At 44.6% G+C, this 18907-nt stretch overlaps 3 protein-coding genes across 9 annotated transcripts in view; 2 read left to right on the forward strand and 1 right to left on the reverse strand.

Moving 5' to 3' along the window:
- The window catches only part of FLVCR2 (FLVCR choline and putative heme transporter 2), a 37696-nt gene extending 35600 nt beyond the window's left edge, over nucleotides 1-2096 (forward strand). For both annotated transcript variants that reach the window (XM_069017914.1, XM_069017916.1), the window contains one exon: nucleotides 70-2096. In XM_069017914.1, coding sequence (XP_068874015.1) covers nucleotides 70-95 — 26 coding nt within the window. In that variant the 3' untranslated portion in view covers nucleotides 96-2096. The remainder of the gene's footprint in view (nucleotides 1-69) is intronic.
- Nucleotides 2097-2169: 73 nt separating this feature from the next.
- ERG28 (ergosterol biosynthesis 28 homolog) lies at nucleotides 2170-4728 on the reverse strand. Of its 2 annotated transcripts, XM_069017918.1 has the most exons (5): nucleotides 4503-4728; nucleotides 4219-4309; nucleotides 2861-2979; nucleotides 2607-2705; nucleotides 2170-2467 (listed from the first exon to the last, which is right to left on the reverse strand). In XM_069017918.1, exons 1-4 carry the CDS (start codon nucleotides 4633-4635, stop codon nucleotides 2626-2628), a joined length of 423 nt encoding a protein of 140 aa, XP_068874019.1. In that variant the 5' UTR covers nucleotides 4636-4728; the 3' UTR covers nucleotides 2170-2467; nucleotides 2607-2625. The 2 variants fall into 2 exon arrangements, with proteins under 2 accessions (XP_068874019.1, XP_068874018.1); XM_069017917.1 differs by having other exon boundaries at nucleotides 2170-2705; nucleotides 4503-4727.
- Nucleotides 4729-4946: 218 nt separating this feature from the next.
- Nucleotides 4947-18907, forward strand: part of TTLL5 (tubulin tyrosine ligase like 5) — a 133623-nt gene continuing 119662 nt past the window's right edge. For 2 of the 5 annotated variants that reach the window (XM_069017919.1, XM_069017924.1), the window contains exons 1-9: nucleotides 4947-5051; nucleotides 5561-5690; nucleotides 9335-9444; nucleotides 11239-11321; nucleotides 12098-12204; nucleotides 12740-12870; nucleotides 13414-13496; nucleotides 15494-15563; nucleotides 15843-15927. In XM_069017919.1, coding sequence (XP_068874020.1) covers nucleotides 5611-5690; nucleotides 9335-9444; nucleotides 11239-11321; nucleotides 12098-12204; nucleotides 12740-12870; nucleotides 13414-13496; nucleotides 15494-15563; nucleotides 15843-15927 — 749 coding nt within the window. In that variant the 5' untranslated portion in view covers nucleotides 4947-5051; nucleotides 5561-5610. Of the gene's footprint in view, nucleotides 5052-5255; nucleotides 5335-5560; nucleotides 5691-9334; nucleotides 9445-10123; nucleotides 10235-11236; nucleotides 11322-11612; nucleotides 11681-12097; nucleotides 12205-12739; nucleotides 12871-13413; nucleotides 13497-15493; nucleotides 15564-15842; nucleotides 15928-18907 lie in introns of those variants that run through there. The other 3 variants (XM_069017920.1, XM_069017921.1, XM_069017922.1) reach the window with 3 other exon arrangements.

Consider the following 18907-nt stretch of genomic DNA (forward strand, 5'->3'; position numbering starts at 1 on the left):
GCTGATGTCTATGAAGCCCGAGTCTGGCCACCCAGGATCCTAACCATATTGTTTTTCTCTGACTTGCAGAAAGTGTTGCCAGAAGCCTTCTCTAATACCATAGTCCTTGAGGAATCACGGCTGTGAAATGGAGGGGAGGCAGAGCTGGGAGATACAGCCCCCCTCATTCCCATCTTTTCTACCTGCACCATCCTCCTGTGACATGCAGCCCATGGGAGCGGGGCAGCCTCAGGACAGGAGCCCAGTGAACTGCTTGTGGAGAGTGTGAAAGAGCAAAACAAGAGGGGGATTGCTTTCTTCAGTTTTATCTTTGCATCTTGCTGTTTTGGAGACTTTGGTGTTTGGGAGGAAAAGTTGGGAAAATCTGCTCTGTCCCCCCAATCCCACCATGTCTGCTTGGGAAAAGCACATGTGCTGAGAGAAAGGCCACAGTACCAGGCTAACCCTGAGCATGAGGGTGGCACTTTGCATGTGGCTGTGACATGAAGGGCAGAAGCTGGACCACACTTACTCTGTGAGCAGCCCTGGAAGAGGTTTCAGCTGGCTCTCAGGAAGAGGGATTGCTCTGCCTTGGTTCCCATGACGCTCTGTGTTGCACAGGTGGTAGTAGAGGCCTCAGTACATCACCAGCAAGTGCAAAGCAGTGCACTGGCTGCTGCCAGCTCTTTTTTTATTATTTGGCTTTCCCAGATGAAGCACTCTTAATCTGGATAAGCCTCTGCTTGGAATTCACTGGGGTTGCCCTGATGTTCCTATGTATTAGGAGTAATTAAGAGAGAGCAATATGCCTCCTCCTAGCTCGAGGCAAGGACTGGTTCTGCAGCCTAAATCTAGCTCATCACTACATTAGCAGTAAAAGGGAGTCAACCCAAAATTTCCCTGGGCTGAGGACTGTCTTCCTCCTTAACAATAAAGTGCCTTTTGCATGTATCAACAGTACATACAAACTTTTGTGAAGTGTTATATTGAGAAAACCAGCCAAGGCTGTGTTGCTCTTCACAGCCACAGAGAGGGGTATGATAGGAATCTGGGTTTGCTCCTGTGTGGAAGCTTCCCACTTCATAATAGAGAACAGGAGAAGGTGCCCACTTACCAGCATTTGTGTCTTACTGTCCCTCTGTATGCTGTTTATCTTCTAAATGCAATTGTAGATCCCTTTTATCGCTTCTCCTTCCTTTCCAGCATCCCACCCCTGGTGGAGACATCAAGTGTCCTTATACTCCTTAAATCATGCAGTTACTTATTTGAGGCAGGGGACAAAAGCTGTACCAAGGTGGAGTGGTTAAAAATACTCCTCTCTGACATACTATTTTTGACAAAACTTTTTTTTTTGTGAAATTTTTTTTATACATTACATATTGATAGAGCCTGAGTTCAGTAAGTGCTTAGACAACACTCCCAGGCACATGGTGTGATTCCTAGGGATCCTGTGCAGGGCCAGGAGCTGGACTGTGATCCTGATGAATCCCTTCTAATTCAGCATATTCTATGACTGAAGTCCTATCTTTGATAGTTTGGGATTGAGGATGGGGGTTTAGAATGATTTTCCATAGAAATTTCAATGTAAAATATAAACATTTGAAGTGTACAATGAAACCTGACACATTTGTATTAAATGGTTGAAAACACTCGACATGTGGCTCATTTAATAGCCTGAAATGTTGCAGAATGGCAAAAGCAGCTTTCTGACCAGTGCTACTGCTGTGTTCTTTTCCTCCCTTTGTTTTTCCTCTTTCTTCTGCATGTGAATTGTCTTCCCAGCTAGGAGTGTCTGGTGGTTCTTTTCTGCATTCTGTGTGCTGCCCACTGTTTTGGGCATTATTTTCTCTAGGTCTAAGGAACTTGCTCCTGTTTTCTCCATCTTCTGTAGTTATAGTAGTTATATACTGCTTCTGTAGTGTAGTTACTCACTACACAGGTAGCTCAGTTCTTGCTCACAGATGCATAGTTCGAGTTTGCTGTCACCAGCATGCTCCAGGAGAGAGAGCTGTAACACCCCTCTTCGTGTGTATTACGTGAGCAGTTAGACCTGGAACTTTGTGGCAAGGAGTCAGGGAAAAGTAGGTTTGCTCTGAAGAGATGATGTATTCTGCAGCATACAGTGGAAGCTGCTGTTGGCTCTGATCCTCTACCCACTGCTGTGTAGAGAGAAAGACAAACATACCACACTGCAGTTTTTTGTAATTTATTAGAAATGGCCCCTGGGGACCACACACATTCAAGTTACACAGCAGTGCCAGGGGTAGCACCCATTCACTCTCTCTAGTTTGAAGTGTTCAGCAAATCCTGAATAGTTCTGCACCTTGTCCCCACAAGTACACTGGGAAAGAAGTTCTTAGTGCTCTGGGCATGCCAGAGACTTGGCCTGCTACCCAGGGAGTCAGTCATCAACTGCCTCCCATGAGCTTTGACACAAACTCCTCTGGGACTTGGTCTGGTCTTTGACATCAGTCATTTGAAGCGTTGCCTGGACAAGACAAAAACCACTTGGTAATGACAGTGATTGACAGAGTCCAATATTGACCCACCAGTGGGACTGGTGTCCTGGAGAAGCTCAGCTGAGCTTTTGTGGAAGTCTGGCAGTGAGGGTAGAAGATGGCACCAACCTACACAAAGCCCTCAACTTCAGTTTTTCTTCTTGTTTTGTGATAGCGCTTCTACCTCCAGGTACTGCAGCCCAATCAACATCCCCATAATAGAGAAACCTGTCATAGAGATACAGGATGAGTTGAAAATGCTGGACAAGAGCAGAGGCATCCCCTCCTACCATCCCCTCAGCTCACAGCTGCATGGGGAGTTTTTCTGGGGTGTCATAGCTCCAAGGAGAGTTTGCAGGGGGACGATGCAGAGCTCCACTTACTTGCTACCATAAGGGGTGCCATAACTCCAATTGTCAAGGCTGCAGTGTGGTATATGAAGACCTCAGAGAGGAAGTGAGCAAGGGCCAAAAAGAAGGTGAAGAGCGTGATGTGGTAGAGGCTGTTGAAGAGCAGAAAAAGCAGGTTATCATATCATACTATGGGCATGAATATGGCTGAGTGGAAAAAAAGGCAAACCTGCACGCTGCCCCATCTGCTCTCATTGGCAGCACAGAAGGGACTTTGTCTCTTGCCTAGTGAGGTGCAAAAACTCCCTGGGCAACAGCTGAGAGGATAACAGAGCAGTGTGTTCAATGGTGCATTGAAAGTCACTGGCATTGTGTGGCCTGAAGGCAGGTGAAGATGGGGGAGCATGAGCAGGGCACCAGTGAAATGAGAAGTATGTGCACACACAAAAAGAAGGTGAGAACTGGATGAGCAAAGAACTAGGGGTGACAGGACTTGGCTGATGTCAGGCTGCATCACCCAGTGTCTTCCCCCCTGTGCTCTGCTACCCTCTATGGGCCACAGCTGTTGAAAAGGCAGCAGGTCCAACAGATGCCAAGATAAAACTCCTCAAAGAAACAACTGACTCTTGTTAACTAGCATTGCCACCACCCCTAAAAACATATCATTTAGTCCCTGCACCTCCCTACCTTAGATAAGCCTAGGCAATTCAAGCACATACTGCCAGGCGAACTGTGATTTCTGCTGTGGGGCTGAGGCAGACAGTGACAAAAGGGTTTTAGCAACCTCCAATAAAGGCTTTATCTACCACAGACTTCAAGTCAGCTTGCTTGGAAACCCATCTCAGAAACATTTCTGTTAGCACAGGGAGAAATGGTGTGTCTCCCACTCAGCATCAGGCTGCACCTCAGGCCTTGTCCTCAGCCCCAGGTAAGAGTGTAGGAAAGAAAGCAACCAGTTAAGACCACTGCAATGGGCCACCTAAAACTGTCCCAATCTTTAGCTGAGCTGTCATAGCAAAAGAAGTATTGAGCATCAGTCACACTACAGCATTAGCAATTGTTTCATTAACAGAGCAGAAACACCATACAGAAAATGCTTTCCAAGCTGGAGCTCAGAAATTTGTGACATTAAGAAGTTCTCAGATCTACCACTTTCTGACTGAGCTAAGAACAGAAATCAAACGCGGAGGCTGTCCCCACAGAGGCAGAAGGGGGCAGCAGCTATCACACAAATCCTACACTCCTATTTGAGCTTCTTCGGGGGAATGCTGTCAACACTATAGAAAGTTCAGGAACAGCTTATGATTCCCCACCTCCTCTGTGCCGCCCTCTAAGCTCAGGCTGTGACTAGCAAGCAAACCTATGGATTTCTCGGGTGCTGCTTTACATACGTCCTGTTACGAATGTCGATTGCGCAGAGGCAGCGGATCACTGATGACAAAAGGGTCCAGACGCCGAAGGTCCGAGCCTGGAGTCCGTTCACTGCGTAAAGAAGGAGGGAGCACATGGAGACCACGCACGGCCCTGCCTGCCACCCGCAGTCCCGCCGTGGAAGCGCACGCCGGGGCAGTAGGCGGCTCCCGGGCCCCAGAGCTGGGACCCCGAGGAAAGCCCAAGGCCCATGGCTGGAAGGCGACCTCCAGGCGCCAGGGCAGCCGGCGCGCGCGGCCCTTACCGAGGCCGGGGCTGGCGGTGTACAGCTTCTCCGAGAGGAAGCCGTGATCGCGGAAGCTCTGCAGGGTGTTCCCGGCGGCGATGACCGACACCATCACCAGCCAGCTGCGCAGCACGTTCAGGAACCGGCTCATCCTCCCGGCCGGCTCGAACCGCACCCGCCAGGCCCAGGACGAGTCCCCGCCCGTTACCGGCGGCGCTCCAGCGGCGGCACCAGAGCCCCGCCCGCGCCACCTCCCAGCACTCCGATTGGCCGCTGCGCGCCGCTCCATACGCGCGCTACGTGACGTAAGAGCGTGTCCCGCCAATCGGATCCCTCGCCGCGCGGGGGGGAGTCCCGCCCCCGTCCCCGCCTCCATCCCCGCCCACCTCGCGGAAGTAGGTGGGGCGGTGGCAGGGTGGACTCGAGTGCGCCTGCGCAGTGGGGCGGCGGGGGCGCCTGCGCGCCGGGGCGGGGACGCCGCCCGTCGGTTGTTGTAGTAACGGGGAAGCGGCGGGAGGGGCCGGGGCTGCCTTGTGCGCCCGGCCTGGCCCGGCTGTGCGGGGACAGGTACGGCGAGCACGGGGACTTGTTGCCGTAGGCGTTCCTCACTGTTCTTGCTTCTTCTGGGGCCGGTGGAGGTCGCCGTGCTTGGCCTGGTGCGGAGTGGGCCGGGCCGTAGCTGCCCCTTTGGGCCGGAGGGCCGCTCCTGCACCGGTGGAGGCGTTACGGTGTCCGGCTGTCCCCAGACAGCGGGGCGGGCTTGGCGGGCGTTTCCCGTTGCGGCCGGGCCGGCCTGGCGTGGGTCTGCGGCCCGAGGCGAGGCAGGGCAGGGCGGGGACGCCTGTTACCGGTAAGCGCCCGAGTGGCTCTCACGGGCAGGTGCGGAATAATCTGCTGGAAGGTGGTGCTTCTTTCTGCGCTCTCAGGGCTCGGAGGTGATGTTTGACAGATCACAGAGGTTTAACAGACTTGTTGGTAGTCTTTTGAGAGATATGTATTGGCAGGAGGCGGGAGTTACCTGGTATCTCTCGCAGTCCTGCTCAGCTATGCATTCCTGCTTTTAATCCTTATTGTAGGTAGCTGCTCTTGCAACTGGGACTGGGCTGTATGAAAACTCCCAGAGGAAATGCCGGTTGGGATGGCTAAAGATCTGGAGGAAACTGGCTCATCCTCAGAGGAGGAAGAAGATGCTGTAGATGAACTGGAGTAAGTAGAAAAATAACTTTCTCTGTCCCTGCGCTTTCTGGTGGATCTGTAGTAATTTGAAAAGACACATGGATTTCTTACTCTCCTACCTATGAAGTGAAAGATGGTTGGTTTAGGCCTTAAGCCTATGGGCAGGCTGCCAACAGCTGCAGCCTAAAAGACCACCACATGCATCAGGGTTGAATGTGCAGCTTTTCTTTGGCTGCTCTGAAGTCCATAGTTTCACGGATTTCTTTCTGTCATGTTCCTAAGCTGGGAACTTTTTTGATAACATCAAAATATTGTCCCTTTGTTTTCTTTTTCTTTTTTTTTTTTTTGCATGTGTGTGGTTTTTGGATTTTTTTTTTTTTTTAGCTTTTACTGCTGCAGAGATTAGAAATCTGCTGTACGGTAGACTGATACATATGTTTTATGGCCTTTTAAAAAAACTGTCTTGTGATAAATCAACTACTAGACTTCATATTTCTTACTAGTAACAAGTCATAATGTTTGTTCCATCTTTGTTTAGCAACTTCTTTTAGCTTTGCTTATGAAGAAATTGTTCCCTTATCCTTTCCCATAGCAGAATCCCTCTTCTGTGTGACCTGGACCTACTTCACTGTGTCCTGTTAGGGTTTTTTTGGGTGCACATTGTGACTGAGTGCCCAGCTGCAGACTACAGTGACTTTAAGACATTTAGAGGAATGTTACTTCATAGCAAGTCATTGGCTTGGGTTGGCTAGATCCTCATGGATGGAAAGGTCCAGAACTAACTTCACCTCGAATGTAACTGTAACAGTATGTCTGCATCAAGTGATGGGGGGTCATGCTAGGAATGAATGACTGTCACCTGGAGGATTGAGCCTTGCTGCAAATCCTCAGGACAGGCTTAGTATAAACTCCTGTCCTGTTGCCTCAGTTCATTTTCCACTTATATAAGGCTCTGGCCTGTAGTGTAAATTCTGGAAGCTTCTTGGGTCCCTTCCAGTCTGAATAGCTAATTATACCTCAGGTGTAGATTTTTTTAAAAAAATATTTTTTAGAGGTAGTGGAAGCAGTTGGGAGTGCTGTGAAGTTAATTTGTCTGCATGATAATGGTAGTAACTTTGTTAAGAGGACCAAGGCTACCCTTAAGAGCCCTTGCCCTAGCATCAGGTAATTGCCCTTACATCTCTGTTACTTTGTTCTAAGTGTTGGAAGTGTTTTCTCCTGTGTAGCTTCTCCAAACCTTTGGTAGACAATGATCTTTCATATTCTATAGACAAATGCTTTTGTATATCTCTGTCAATCTTTGTATTTCTGCTTGTTAGTGTAGATAGAGATGTTTCTCTAACCCGTCAGTCTCTGTTTTCTGTTAACTTTTTCATGTTTTTAATTTCCTTGCCCAGTGGTAATAAACAGCCCAAGTTTTATTTGCCTAGGAAGGTTGACAGTTTTTCTTTGTGTAATCCTACAATTTGATATAACAGGTCTTAATTTTTTTTGATGTGTCCTTAATTTCTCTGAGGAGATGATATTTCCTAGTGTAGTCTTGTTTTGTACAGAACTGATCACTGCATTTCAGAGTCTGTAGCTTAAGTGGTGCACTGGGGGGCATCGTTCTTGAATTCTGGGCTTGCATTCCACTGTATCTGACAGGAATTGAAAGGGAAGAATACACAGCTTTATCCACTGTGTTGAGCCAAGTCTGTTCTAGTCTCTCACACTCTTCATTAGTGCTTTTTTTGTGCACTTCAGACTCCAGTATTATAACCAGGCAGACTGCACTGATCTGCGGTTCTAAAATTGGAGGCTGGAACCTGCATTGCAAGGTCTGGTTGTGTGGATACAAGCAATTGTGGTTTATTGTGAATTATAGATCTTGTTTTCAGGCTATAAATTCAGAGAACTGTATCTGTGAATGCTCATGAGACTTCTCCTAAATTATACCCAGTAAAAGAAATACAGAATTAAACAGAATTAAACAGGACTTGGACTGGCAAGACCAACTCAAAAAGAGGGTGATCCAGAAGACTCCCTTTATAGCTGAGTACCAAGGGCGCTGTATTGTGATTGAGTGAGTGGCCAGGTTTTGGTAGTGGGAGGGCTACAGGGGTGGGTTCTGTGAGAAGTTGCTAGAAGCTTTCTCCATGTCTGACAGAGACAATGCTCCCATATGGACCCGCCCAAGATAGAGCCCAGGAATGATGGTACAAACACCTCTGTGATAACATATTTATGAAGGGGAAAAATAAGTTATTGCACGAGGGTAATAGTGCTCAGAGGAGTGAGAATATGTGACAGGAAGAACTCTGCAGACACCACGGTCAGAGGGCAAGGAGCTGCTCCAGGTGCTGGAGCTGGGACTCCCTGCAGCACGTGGTGAAGACCATAGTGAGGTAGCTGTGCCCCTACAGTCTATGACAATCTGTGGGGGTGCAGAGCCCCACACTCAGGTGGATGCCCAAAAGAAGGTTGGGATCCCATGGGAAGCCTGCGCTGGAACAGACTCCTGGGAGGGACCTCCAGACCCATGGAGAGAGGAGCCTACACTGGAGCAGGTTTGCTGACAGGACTTGTAACCCTGTGGGGGACCCATGCTGGAGCAGCCTGTTCTTGAAGTAATGCACCCTGTAGGAAGGGGAACGCATGCTGGAGCAGTTAATGAAGAACTGTAGCCTGTGGACAGGATTCATATTGGAGAAGTTTGTGGAGGACTGTCTGCTGTGAGAGGGACCTTATGGTGGAGCAGGGTATGGACTCTCCCCGAGAAGGAAGCAATGGCAGAAACAACATGTGATAAACTGACTGTGAGACCCCCATTCCTCATCTCCCTGCACGGCTGAGGGAAAGAAGGTAGAGATTCAGGAATAAAGTTAAGCCTGGGAATTAGAGAGGGGTGGGGGGAAGGTTTTTTTAAGATTTGATTTACTTTTCATTATCCTGCTCTGATTTTGATTGGTAGTAAGTTCAATTAGTTTCCGCAAGTCGAGTCTCTTTTGCCTGTGACGGTAATTGGTGAGTGATCCCTCCCTGCCCATAACTCATGAGTCTTTCGTTAAATTTTTTCTCACCTGTCCAGCTGTGGAAGGGAATGATGGAACAGCTTTGGTGGCTGTCTGGCATCTAGCCAGTGTGGAACCTGGAACCACCACAGATGCCTAGCATGTGTATGTATAAGTCAGCACAGGCAGGGCTTAGGTACAACCACAAAACTGCAGCTGAAATGCAAAGAGTAGATTTCTTTTCGTTACCTTGCTGACTGGGGGATCCCCAAAGCAGCCTCAGAGGCACACAAGCAGGGAGGTAGGCACCGTGGAGCTTGGTCCTTGCTAGAGGATTACCGCAGCTGCTGCTCGCACCTGTTTTTCAGGGATTCTTCCAGGTGTATTTTACCACTGTGCTTTGACTTTTCCCACAGCAGGGCAGGAGTCTCAAGCATGTTCGATAGACAACAGTTACAATGTTGCATGTATTTTTCTACACCCAAGCTGTAAGTCACTTAAGCACGTTTACAATCCTCCTCGTCCTCGCCAATCTTCCACTATTTTCCCCAGTGTGTTTGCTTATGTCCTGTCCACAGGCTAGGTGGGTTAAGTATGGAGGCTTGCTGTGTTGTTATTGTAAGTAACTGCTGCATGTGTGAGGCTCAGCAGTTGCTTAAACTGACTGTCTTGTCATTTCAGGGATCATCCATGTATCAAGTGGACCGGTGGTGGCTGCAGGCGGGTCCCTGTCTTGGTGTTTCATGCTGACGCTATTCTGACTAAGGACAGCTACCTCCGTCTAATTGGAGGTGGGTGCTACTATGTGCCAGCTTTTGGCTTGAAAGCATGAGGTAAAAGTCTCTTACCTGGATGTTCTCTTCACTTTGTGGTGGGAAAAGGACATAGTAGGAAAGAAATTACAATCCTCTCTGGTGTCTGACCACTGAGACATTCAGAAATGCTTAATCCATTGGTGAATAATAATGTCTTTGGATTATGGTGTCTGTTCCTCCACTGGGCCCTGATGCATTTTGAGTTGGAACGGTCTGCTTGCAAATTGAACTTGGAGGCCATGCTAGAACTTAGAACCAGGATATAAATTCACTATAGCTAAGACCTTAAAATCAATCATTGCAGTGAATTCTGAGAGCATTTCACTGGGAAATAAAGCAGCCAGCCCCACAGTTGAACAATAATAAGCTGTAGTAACAAATTCCTGAGTCTACAGCCTCATAACTGTGAGAAGGCCATAAACAGAATAATTGCTGGCAGCATTTGACTTGGAAGACCAAACCTGTCTAGTGTCAAATAAGGGAGAGACTCTAAAGAGGCCAAACAGTCACTTTGGATTTGAAAAGTTAGTACTTGTGGGTGTGTACAGCTTAGAGCTCATTCTGGATGTGCTGAGTTGGAGAAAAGCTAAAATCTACTCGGCTTCTTTTTGTGAAGGTGCTGACACTTTTCTTCTCTTGCTTTTTCCTTTCTTAGGTAATTGGTGCTTTCGTTTCTAATATCCTATCCAAGCAGAAATGCTTCTGGCTCATTGGGGTAAGGGGTGGAGAAGGTGATTTATATGTGGAAACTCCTGCTCCTTTTCATGTGAGTTAAAAATATACTTGGGTGGTGCCAGAAGCTGATGGTAATTGTAACTTGCATTTTTACTGGAGCGTGGGGTTTCTTCTGCTTTTTCTCACATGGTTTAACAAGTTTACTGCTGAATAGTGCAACTTGTTAAATTTCCTTCAGCTTTGTCTGGTTCCTGATCATGACACTTCCTACTTTTTTGACTTATTTTTGTTGATAGAACATATTTCCTGAAGTTTAATCTAATCTTCACCCTTTTATTCTCAGTTTGAATCAAATTGTAAAATGCCTTTTCTAGGCAGTTCTGTATTCTGGCATTGAAATTTCTTTCTCTATTGTCTTTGAACTCTTTTATGGATTGCCACATCCTTTTATATGACAGCTGACCTCTAGTCTTGCTACTTGCTTTTGGTTTATCTTATACCTCCAGGGCTGCTTACTGCCTTTGTTTTTATGACTTTCTACTTGCATAGTGAGTTTATCTTTTTATTTCCTTGTATTTACTATTAACTTTATCTCCTACTGTATTTGCAGTTATTTGTTGGAAGATCAGTACAGGTGGATGAGATGTAGACAAAAATTTGGTGCTTTATCTTGGGTTTTCAGAATCTAAAAAGTAATCATGTAAGCTAGCCATGTCAATGAGGGGCATAAGACATAATTACTTATAGCTAGGAATACCAATGTTGAATAGAGAAGAAAGCTGAAATCATGTCTGGAGTGTTATAAAGCAGTCTATATGATGGAATGTTTAAAAAAAAAAAACCAACTGGGTATTTGTTAAGCTGTCCTGTGCTTTATTTTTATATGATGGGGTTCTGTGATGCAACTAAGGATTGATGTAAGTCAGTTCAGTGATGCTGATGTTGGCATTTCCTATCTCCCCTTGCCTGTTATGTGCTGCTCTGTGAATTAAATGCAGCTGTACTGTCTGAGTCCTTTTCTTTGGTAGCATGAGTGACTTTGGTTTATTCTTCCAGGTGCAGACTCTAATTCCATATCTCTTTGCCTCTTCACAGAGCGCTTCCACATGTCCTATAAGATTGTGCGAACAGACAGCCGGCTTGTTCGGAGCATTCTGACTGCCCATGGATTTCATGAGGTGAGTGCAATGAACTTCTCATCTGATTTTGTGCTGGGCTGGGAGGTGATGAGGATGTTTTTGGATTTTTTGTGGGTTTTGGTGTTTTTATTTAACTCTGCAGGGTTAGAACCAGGAAGTTGCTGTCGTCCCCCCTGAGGTTTTTGGTTTAACGTACTCTGCTAGTCAGACTCAAGATATGTCACGATTTTGCTCTCTCAAAGGAGAACCCATTAGTCTTAAGCCTGCAAAAATAGGGAAAAAGGAATGTTGAAGTTTGGTCATGTGCTTTTTCTCTTTTTGCTTTTACAGTGTCACACCCATGGGAAGATCTGAAGGATTTAATCTCTCAGCCTTTACAAGCTCTCAGAAGTATTGATGTAGTGTTTCACACTTCTCTTCTAGCACCTGTCTTGCTTTAAAGAATGTCCTGTATACAACTAATGACAATTTGATAGATGTGTATGGTTGATTTTTTTTTTTTCCTGAGTAACAGCAACTTAAGGAATTGGTCTGACAAGTTTCCTGAAGAGATTTAAAATGCTTTAAAAATTGCATTTAAAGTGTCTATGAAAATAACAAACTCACAAGTTTGTTTAGGAAAATTTAACATGGTTATTTCCCAGCATTGGAATACCTTAGGGCAGCAGCTGGGTTGAATTGCCCTTATATTAGAGATAGTAGAGGAGACTGCCTTAAACTAGAGTTGCTTTGGCCTTGCAGCTCTAGGGACAAGTGGTGTTGCTTTTCATTAGTTTGATGTTTTTGTGTGTGGTGTTTATTATGTTGCTTTTTAGGTTCACCCTAATAGCACCGATTATAATCTCATGTGGACAGGATCACACTTGAAGCCTTACTTGCTGCGCTCCCTTACAGATATTCAGAAAGTCAATCATTTCCCTAGGTAAGGCCTTGATACCATGTTTTGTTGAACATCTCTGTGATGATTTGCAAAAATCTGAACATAGATATACCCCCCCAAAAATAGAGTATACATGGTACTGTAAAATCCCAACAGACTGGGCCAGTGTCTCATGCTGTCTTCATTCTAAATGATCTTTGGGGTTTTGGGGGAATAATATGTGAGTTAAAATGCTTGTCTGTAGCCCAAATGCTGGATTTTTAATTTTATTTTCTTTATTTGATTATTAAATTATTTGTGACTTCAGGTTTTTAGTTAGAGAGATAGTCCTGTGTCCCCAGCTAAGGTTTGTAACCACTATTATAACAGATTGCTGTGCTTCAGTCTGTCTTGGGAATTGCAAGAAGTGCTACAGCTGATGTTAGTACAGCCATAAGATAGAGGCAGTAAAGCTCAAGAGTAGTTGCAGGTTGGGGTTTAGACATCTGACAAGGCTACAGATACTTTAGTAACTAGGACAAAGGGTTGCTGTAATGTTGGGAAAAAATAGGTAGAGTCTCTTGTTTTGGGACTCCAGGTCATATGAACTGACACGAAAGGACAGACTGTACAAGAATGTTTCTCGAATGCAGCTGACCCATGGGTTCAAGACATTCCATATCTTACCTCAGACCTTTATCCTCCCGACAGAGTACCAGGACTTCTGCAGTAAGTGAATGGCTGGTGATGCCAAGACAAGAAACAAAATAATGGGGTGTGGGGGGAAGGGAATTATTTTTACTATCCTAGCCTTTTGATCGTGCCAGTGGTTAAGGCAACAAAATTAGAGGAAGCTGGAAGGACAGTAGAAAAAGTCCATATGATTTCTTTATGTAATTCATACTCTGCTGTTTACTCCATGCATATGGGCTTAAGACTCCAAAATTGAGGGGTTTTTATGTGCACACTATTGTTGATGATCAGCTTCACAATATCCCTGCCTAATGCCTGGGAGTACTGAAGAGAAAAGTGCCGAAAGGAGGCACAGGGCAGAAGAATGAATCTATCAGAGCAGCAGGAGGGGCTTCAAGGAGGGGCTGTAATAATTGCAGTGATTCCAGAGGGGTAAAATAACACATTGAAAAAGCAGACTTTGATCTCCTTGGGGAGTTCTCTAAAGCTGTTACCATAGGCAATATTCTTGATTCTTGCTCCTCTGTTAATAAGCAAAATGGAAGATGTTGCAGACTTGTGCTGTTTTCTTTTAACCAGGTACCTATTCTAGGGACAGAGGCCCATGGATAGTGAAGCCTGTGGCGTCTTCCAGAGGTCGAGGTGTCTACCTGGTAAATAATGTAAGTGTTCACTGAAAGGACTACTCTCCAGTAACGATGTCTTCAAAACGGTGTCGGCTTCCAGGCAAGAGGCACGGAGGCATCGAACTGGACATTGGCCTTACTCTCAATTTCAGCCATATATTAGTGAACAGTTCAACAGCCCCGAGCAGCTTGCAAAGCCTGCCTGGGCCTGGGCTGTGTAACCAAAAGCAGTCTATCTCTTTGTATGCTGTGCTCATCTTGCAATCTACCTTCAAGTCTTAGCTTATTAGGACCAAGTTTATACTCCCTGAGACAGTTTGGGAAGCCGCGCTGCTTCATGCTCTCATTGTGGCTGACAGTAGGCTGACCTTGGGAAGATTTCCAGAACTCTCCTTAGTTGTTTCCCTGTGTGACCTAAACAGTCCTCAAACAGACCCCTTGTCTCCCACTTCCCCATGGAAAAGACCAGTTTAAATGAAACTTGATAGAGTAGGCAGTGTATCAGTCTTAAAGCTGTGTTATCTAAAGGTCAGTGTGTCCTTCCTGAGGTGTAATGGGGATAGTTCTTTGAACTCAAATGTGCTGGTTTTAGTGTCTTTTGCTCTTTGTGGGCTTTGCAGGGAGTTAGGTTGTCATAGGTAACAAATACATCTGAACAGGAGCCAAACACGAGGGGATTCCAATAAATATGCTCAACAGCAAAATGACTGTTGAGTCATTTTGTTTTCACTCATTTGAACCCCTTTAGCCTTCCCTGCACTAAAGGGGTCATGCTGCCTCATCTGTTCTCTACTTGGATCATTTCCCATAAAATAAGGGAGCAATTTGCCAAGTGTATGAGGTAAGTATTTCCAGAGCTACACTCAGTTTTTTCTTTGCTTGAAAGGGAGGAATGAGCTCAGGCTCACATGGCAGTTGGCCATGACATGGGGAAAATACCCTTCTGGGACCAATATCCCTTTGTGTATTTCTGTTCGAGAAGCATTGTAGCTAGTTTGGCCCACAGGCCAGTTTCCTTCAGTGTGATGCCATTAAAAGAGTGTTTTTCAGAATCTCATCACAAAAGTTTTAGAAAACAGCAATAATGGCCCCCCCTGCCCCCCCTCCCCAACAAATAACAAACCTTTGCATTTCCCTGATCCATACAGAGCAGTCTGTCACTTTCGTGTGATGTTCTGAGGGAAGATTCTATATAAGCACTTCATATGCTTAGGTTTTCTGCTCATGATGCTGGTGTTGTGGCTGTATACATGCAAAATTGAATAAAGGCAGAATCCTGTGGTTCTCTTCCCTCTTTTGCAAAGTGAAGGCAAGGAAATGTTGTGCAAGAAATTGTTGAGTAGTTAAAACTGGTTACAAGAGAGGCTTGCATACAGCAAAAAGTAAAAGCTTTTTCTACAGATCCCATGACTTTGTGAAGTGTATTTGTCATAGACCTTTCTGTTCTGAGCAACAAGCGTAGCTTCTTTTGGGTACAGGAGCTCCTGCTGTGAACTGAGACTCAGTAGAAGGTAGGCAAAAAGGTTGGATACCAGCCCAGGATGTAGTTATAAAGATCACAAGTTGAGTAATTTTCTTCACTTGTGACTTCCTCACCAACTTTAGTTACATACTCCTTCCTGTGACTTCTAAGCCCCTTCTCCATGTGTCAGGTTAAATCCTTGAGAAACAAACAGAGTAACAGTTACTTCTTAGATGTGGGGATTTTTTTCCTTGGGTATTTTACATCATTGCCATGTGGCTGTTAAACCTGTGTGCTACTCTGAGTATTTTACTGGAAAATTCAATGAGCAGGTTGTTTTGGCAATTTAATAATTCCCAGACTTCTCTTTAGGATCTAGTTACCTTAAATGTGTTGTGACTGACAGTTACATTTTTTCATTTTGGTTTTATTTCTTCCTTCCCCAGACATAGTTATTGGTATGGGTGGCTTTAGGAGGGAAAGGTGGGAAAAAATGGTGCATTTGGTCTAATTTCTTCTTATTCCTTACATCTCCTGTTTTTTCACACCTAAATTCTCTGTTCTTCTACAGCCAAGCCAAATTATTGTGGAAGACAACATCCTGGTGTCTCGTTACATCAGCAATCCCTTGCTCATAGATGGTGAGTGTGCTTAGGAATTGCTTTTCTCCATTCCCCCAACCCTGCATCTGAGGATCTCTGCAACCTTTGCAGGAGTTTAGTTGAATAATTGAGTGGTCTAGCTTGGTCTAGCACCAGACAAATGTAACTAGAGAATTCATTAAAACCTGGAAGCTTTTCAACTGGGATAGCTTCAGGCACTTACGTCAGCAGCAGATAATGGTTTCTTTTGAAATTCCTCAACTGGATATGATGTCTGAAAGATACTGCAGTCGCTGACTCTTGACAACTGTATTTCAGATTTCAAGTTTGATGTGCGTCTCTATGTTCTGGTTACATCCTATGATCCACTTGTCGTCTATCTCTACGAGGAAGGATTGGCCAGGTATGGGAGAAGTCTTCTTTTTCAGTGCACCTGCACTTGGTGATCCAGACATTTCTTGGCTTGCCTCTCTGCTCCTGAAACAATAGTAAAATGAGGAAAGTGCCAGTTAGGGAATTCTGCAGAGTTTAAATAGATGATTCTTCACCATGCTGCGTCCCATCAGGATTCTTCACATAGATTATAGAATCTTGAGGGAGGGATTTTGTTGTTTTTATATATAATTAATAAAGCAAGTTTTCTGCTCTTAAGGGTTGAATGGCCAAATAGATCATCACTGGCATGTTCATTCTCAAAGCTGAGTTCTTCTTGAAACTTGGGATTATTGATCCCTTTGGGCCTCTTCTCCATTCTCCAAGGGGAAGGGAATCCAAGCTTTCTCAAATTTATCCTAAAAAAAAAGTAGTTGGAGACCTGTTAATGACTGTATTGGTATTTGTTTTAATACTTTCAGTGACTCTTCTAAATTTTAGGTCAGTATTTGTATTTTCTGCAGTATCCAGTAAGTGGTTTTAGGCTAGTTCACAGTTTTTACCCTGCAAGATAACAATTTTCTTTTGTGTGTAAGCCATGAAAGATACTTAAGATTCCCTAGAATCAACACTTGTCTTCCAAAAATACCTGTTTTTCTTCATCACAGAAGTTTAGCAAAATATTTGTCTGTAGTAACTAATAGATTTGAAGCAATCACCCCTCTGAATTCCCAACAGAGCAGAATTTTAACTGTAGTGATGTTTGAGAAAAGAGCACCACACGATTCTCTTCAGCGACAGTTCTAAGTAATGCTGTATCTTTTTTACAAGTACATCTGATGTACTCAGAATATCTCTAGGGTTCGTGCCTGACATGGCTCTGACTTGGGTAGGTACTGAATCCAAATTATCTTTGTCCCAAGAAGATAATGAATCCCAAACGATTCATAAATAATGATCCCACAGGAAATATCCATTAAATCAATGAACACCCTTCAGGTGTGTTGTGATGTGCCTCTGCCTGCAAAGATAATCTGAACACATTTTTTTCCCTAAAAGGAGGCAGAAAGGGGAAGCTTATGTTTATAAGTGGAAAGCTTGACAACTATATTCACTTTAGAAAGGGAGCCTTAAACATGCCAGGCATGCAAGACTTTTCTCTTGGGAACTGGCAACTAAATTGTTAGCTGCTAATATTGCATGTTTTTGGAAAGTGAAGGGGGAAACAAGATAGCGTAGATTTTCAGCATGTTCTCAGAATGGGCAGTACATAGCAGGCCTTCAAAAATAGGATTTGCACCATCATTAATATCTTAAAGGTGGTTCTGCTGATCTTGTAACAAAGAAGTTTACTTCTGGAAAAATCCACCTGTATAAACACAAGTGTTCTACTCTGAAGATAAGCGTGCATTTTTGCCAGTAGAGTAACATATTTTGCATGAGGGTAAGAGCGTAGAAGTGCGTATCTGGGTTTCCATTCAGAAGCATCAGTCTCAACAATTCTGGACTCTCAGTCTTGCTAAGATCCCATCTCTCAGCAATACTTGCAAATCACTTTTCAGTGTTCTGAAATCCTTAGCAGTTTTATGTGTGTTTAGCTTCTGTTTGTTTAAACTGTAATCAAATCTGGTGCACATGGCGTTGACGCACATGATGAGCGGAACATATATCTACAGGACACCACAGTATTACTAATTAAAGTTTTCCTTTCTTTCAAATTGCATGCCATCCTTCAGCTTTCTGTGAGAGATAGATAGTATATGGAGACTAAATGTGCCACTAGGTATCTTAATGCTAGTTTGTGGTATGATCAGCTCTACCAGTACTGTGGAAGAAGTGTAGAGGAAATGAAAATAATGAGCTGTTATCTCTCTTCCAAGGTCCTGACTCTGGAGAGTAGCTCTGATTCTGTTACTAAACTTCAACTGCCCATTGAGCAGTTTCAGCTCAAGTGTGAGCTATGGCAAAAGACTTGCAGTTGAAGCTATAAGTTTACTGCAGACAGTATCCTTCATTATTCTTAAGCTTTTCACATCTGCTGTGGCTGTACAGCTGGTATGATCCTGCAGCAAGTGCTGGCAAGCTCTCTTTGGAGGACAACACTCAAGGTGAGCAGAGGCTGATAAAAGTTTAAGTGGGCTCTTCTGTGCGGCCTCCAGATGGCACTAGTGGTTTTCAGTTGTACCAATTTGTATTTTCCCCATACCCTGCATTTGCAGATTCAGTTGGTGAGAGGTAAAGAACCTGGAGCTACTGGAGTATGGCTTCCTATTTAGCTGTTTTGTCATTCATTTTAAAATGTGAGTTATGTGCTGGGAGAGAGGATTGTAATTGCCTCACATACTGTAATGCTTTGGTTTAAAGCTGGGACAAAAGTTTAGCTGTGCAGGGAGAGGGAAATGTTTCAGCCTTGGGGAGTAGAAGCTGTTTTTAATTCTTTGCTTAAGAAAAGAACCCCATGCTGCTTGAGGGTAGAAGCAATTTCTAGCAGAGACCTGGGAGGTAATGTCAGGGTCTGGAATCAAAGGTGGTATAGAAGCAATCTAAGATGAAAACTACCAGCAGAACAGAGCAATCTGGTTTTGGAACCTCAGCTGGTGTTTGCGGTGCACTATGATGACTTCCATGTTTTGAATTTGCTTTCTGAAGGCAGATAGTCTCTGAAGTGTAATAAGGGTGACCTGGCTTGGTCTTTTAATTTCTTTTTTCCTGTTTTCTTAGTCTGTCTGAAAGGTCACGTTCCTCTCTAGTGTTTTGCTTTGCATATTCTAATATTTCCATATTCCACAAACCTGACTGTTTCAGTAAACTTGGTGGCCTCTACCAAAAAAGGAGTGCTATCAGGAAACCATAAGATGTAATGATCTTTACAAGGAACAAACTTGGTATAAGAAACATTTGTGATGTTTGCCTAGATATTTCCTCAGGCCTTGTTTCTTCTGGCACAGCTAGACTTGTCATGACATGATCTAGAGTGGAATTTGAGGCTTCAGAGCTGAGGAGAAGGAAGG

This window comes from Aphelocoma coerulescens, chromosome 5 (assembly GCF_041296385.1).
Source record: "Aphelocoma coerulescens isolate FSJ_1873_10779 chromosome 5, UR_Acoe_1.0, whole genome shotgun sequence".
Classification (NCBI taxonomy): Eukaryota; Metazoa; Chordata; class Aves; order Passeriformes; family Corvidae; genus Aphelocoma; species Aphelocoma coerulescens.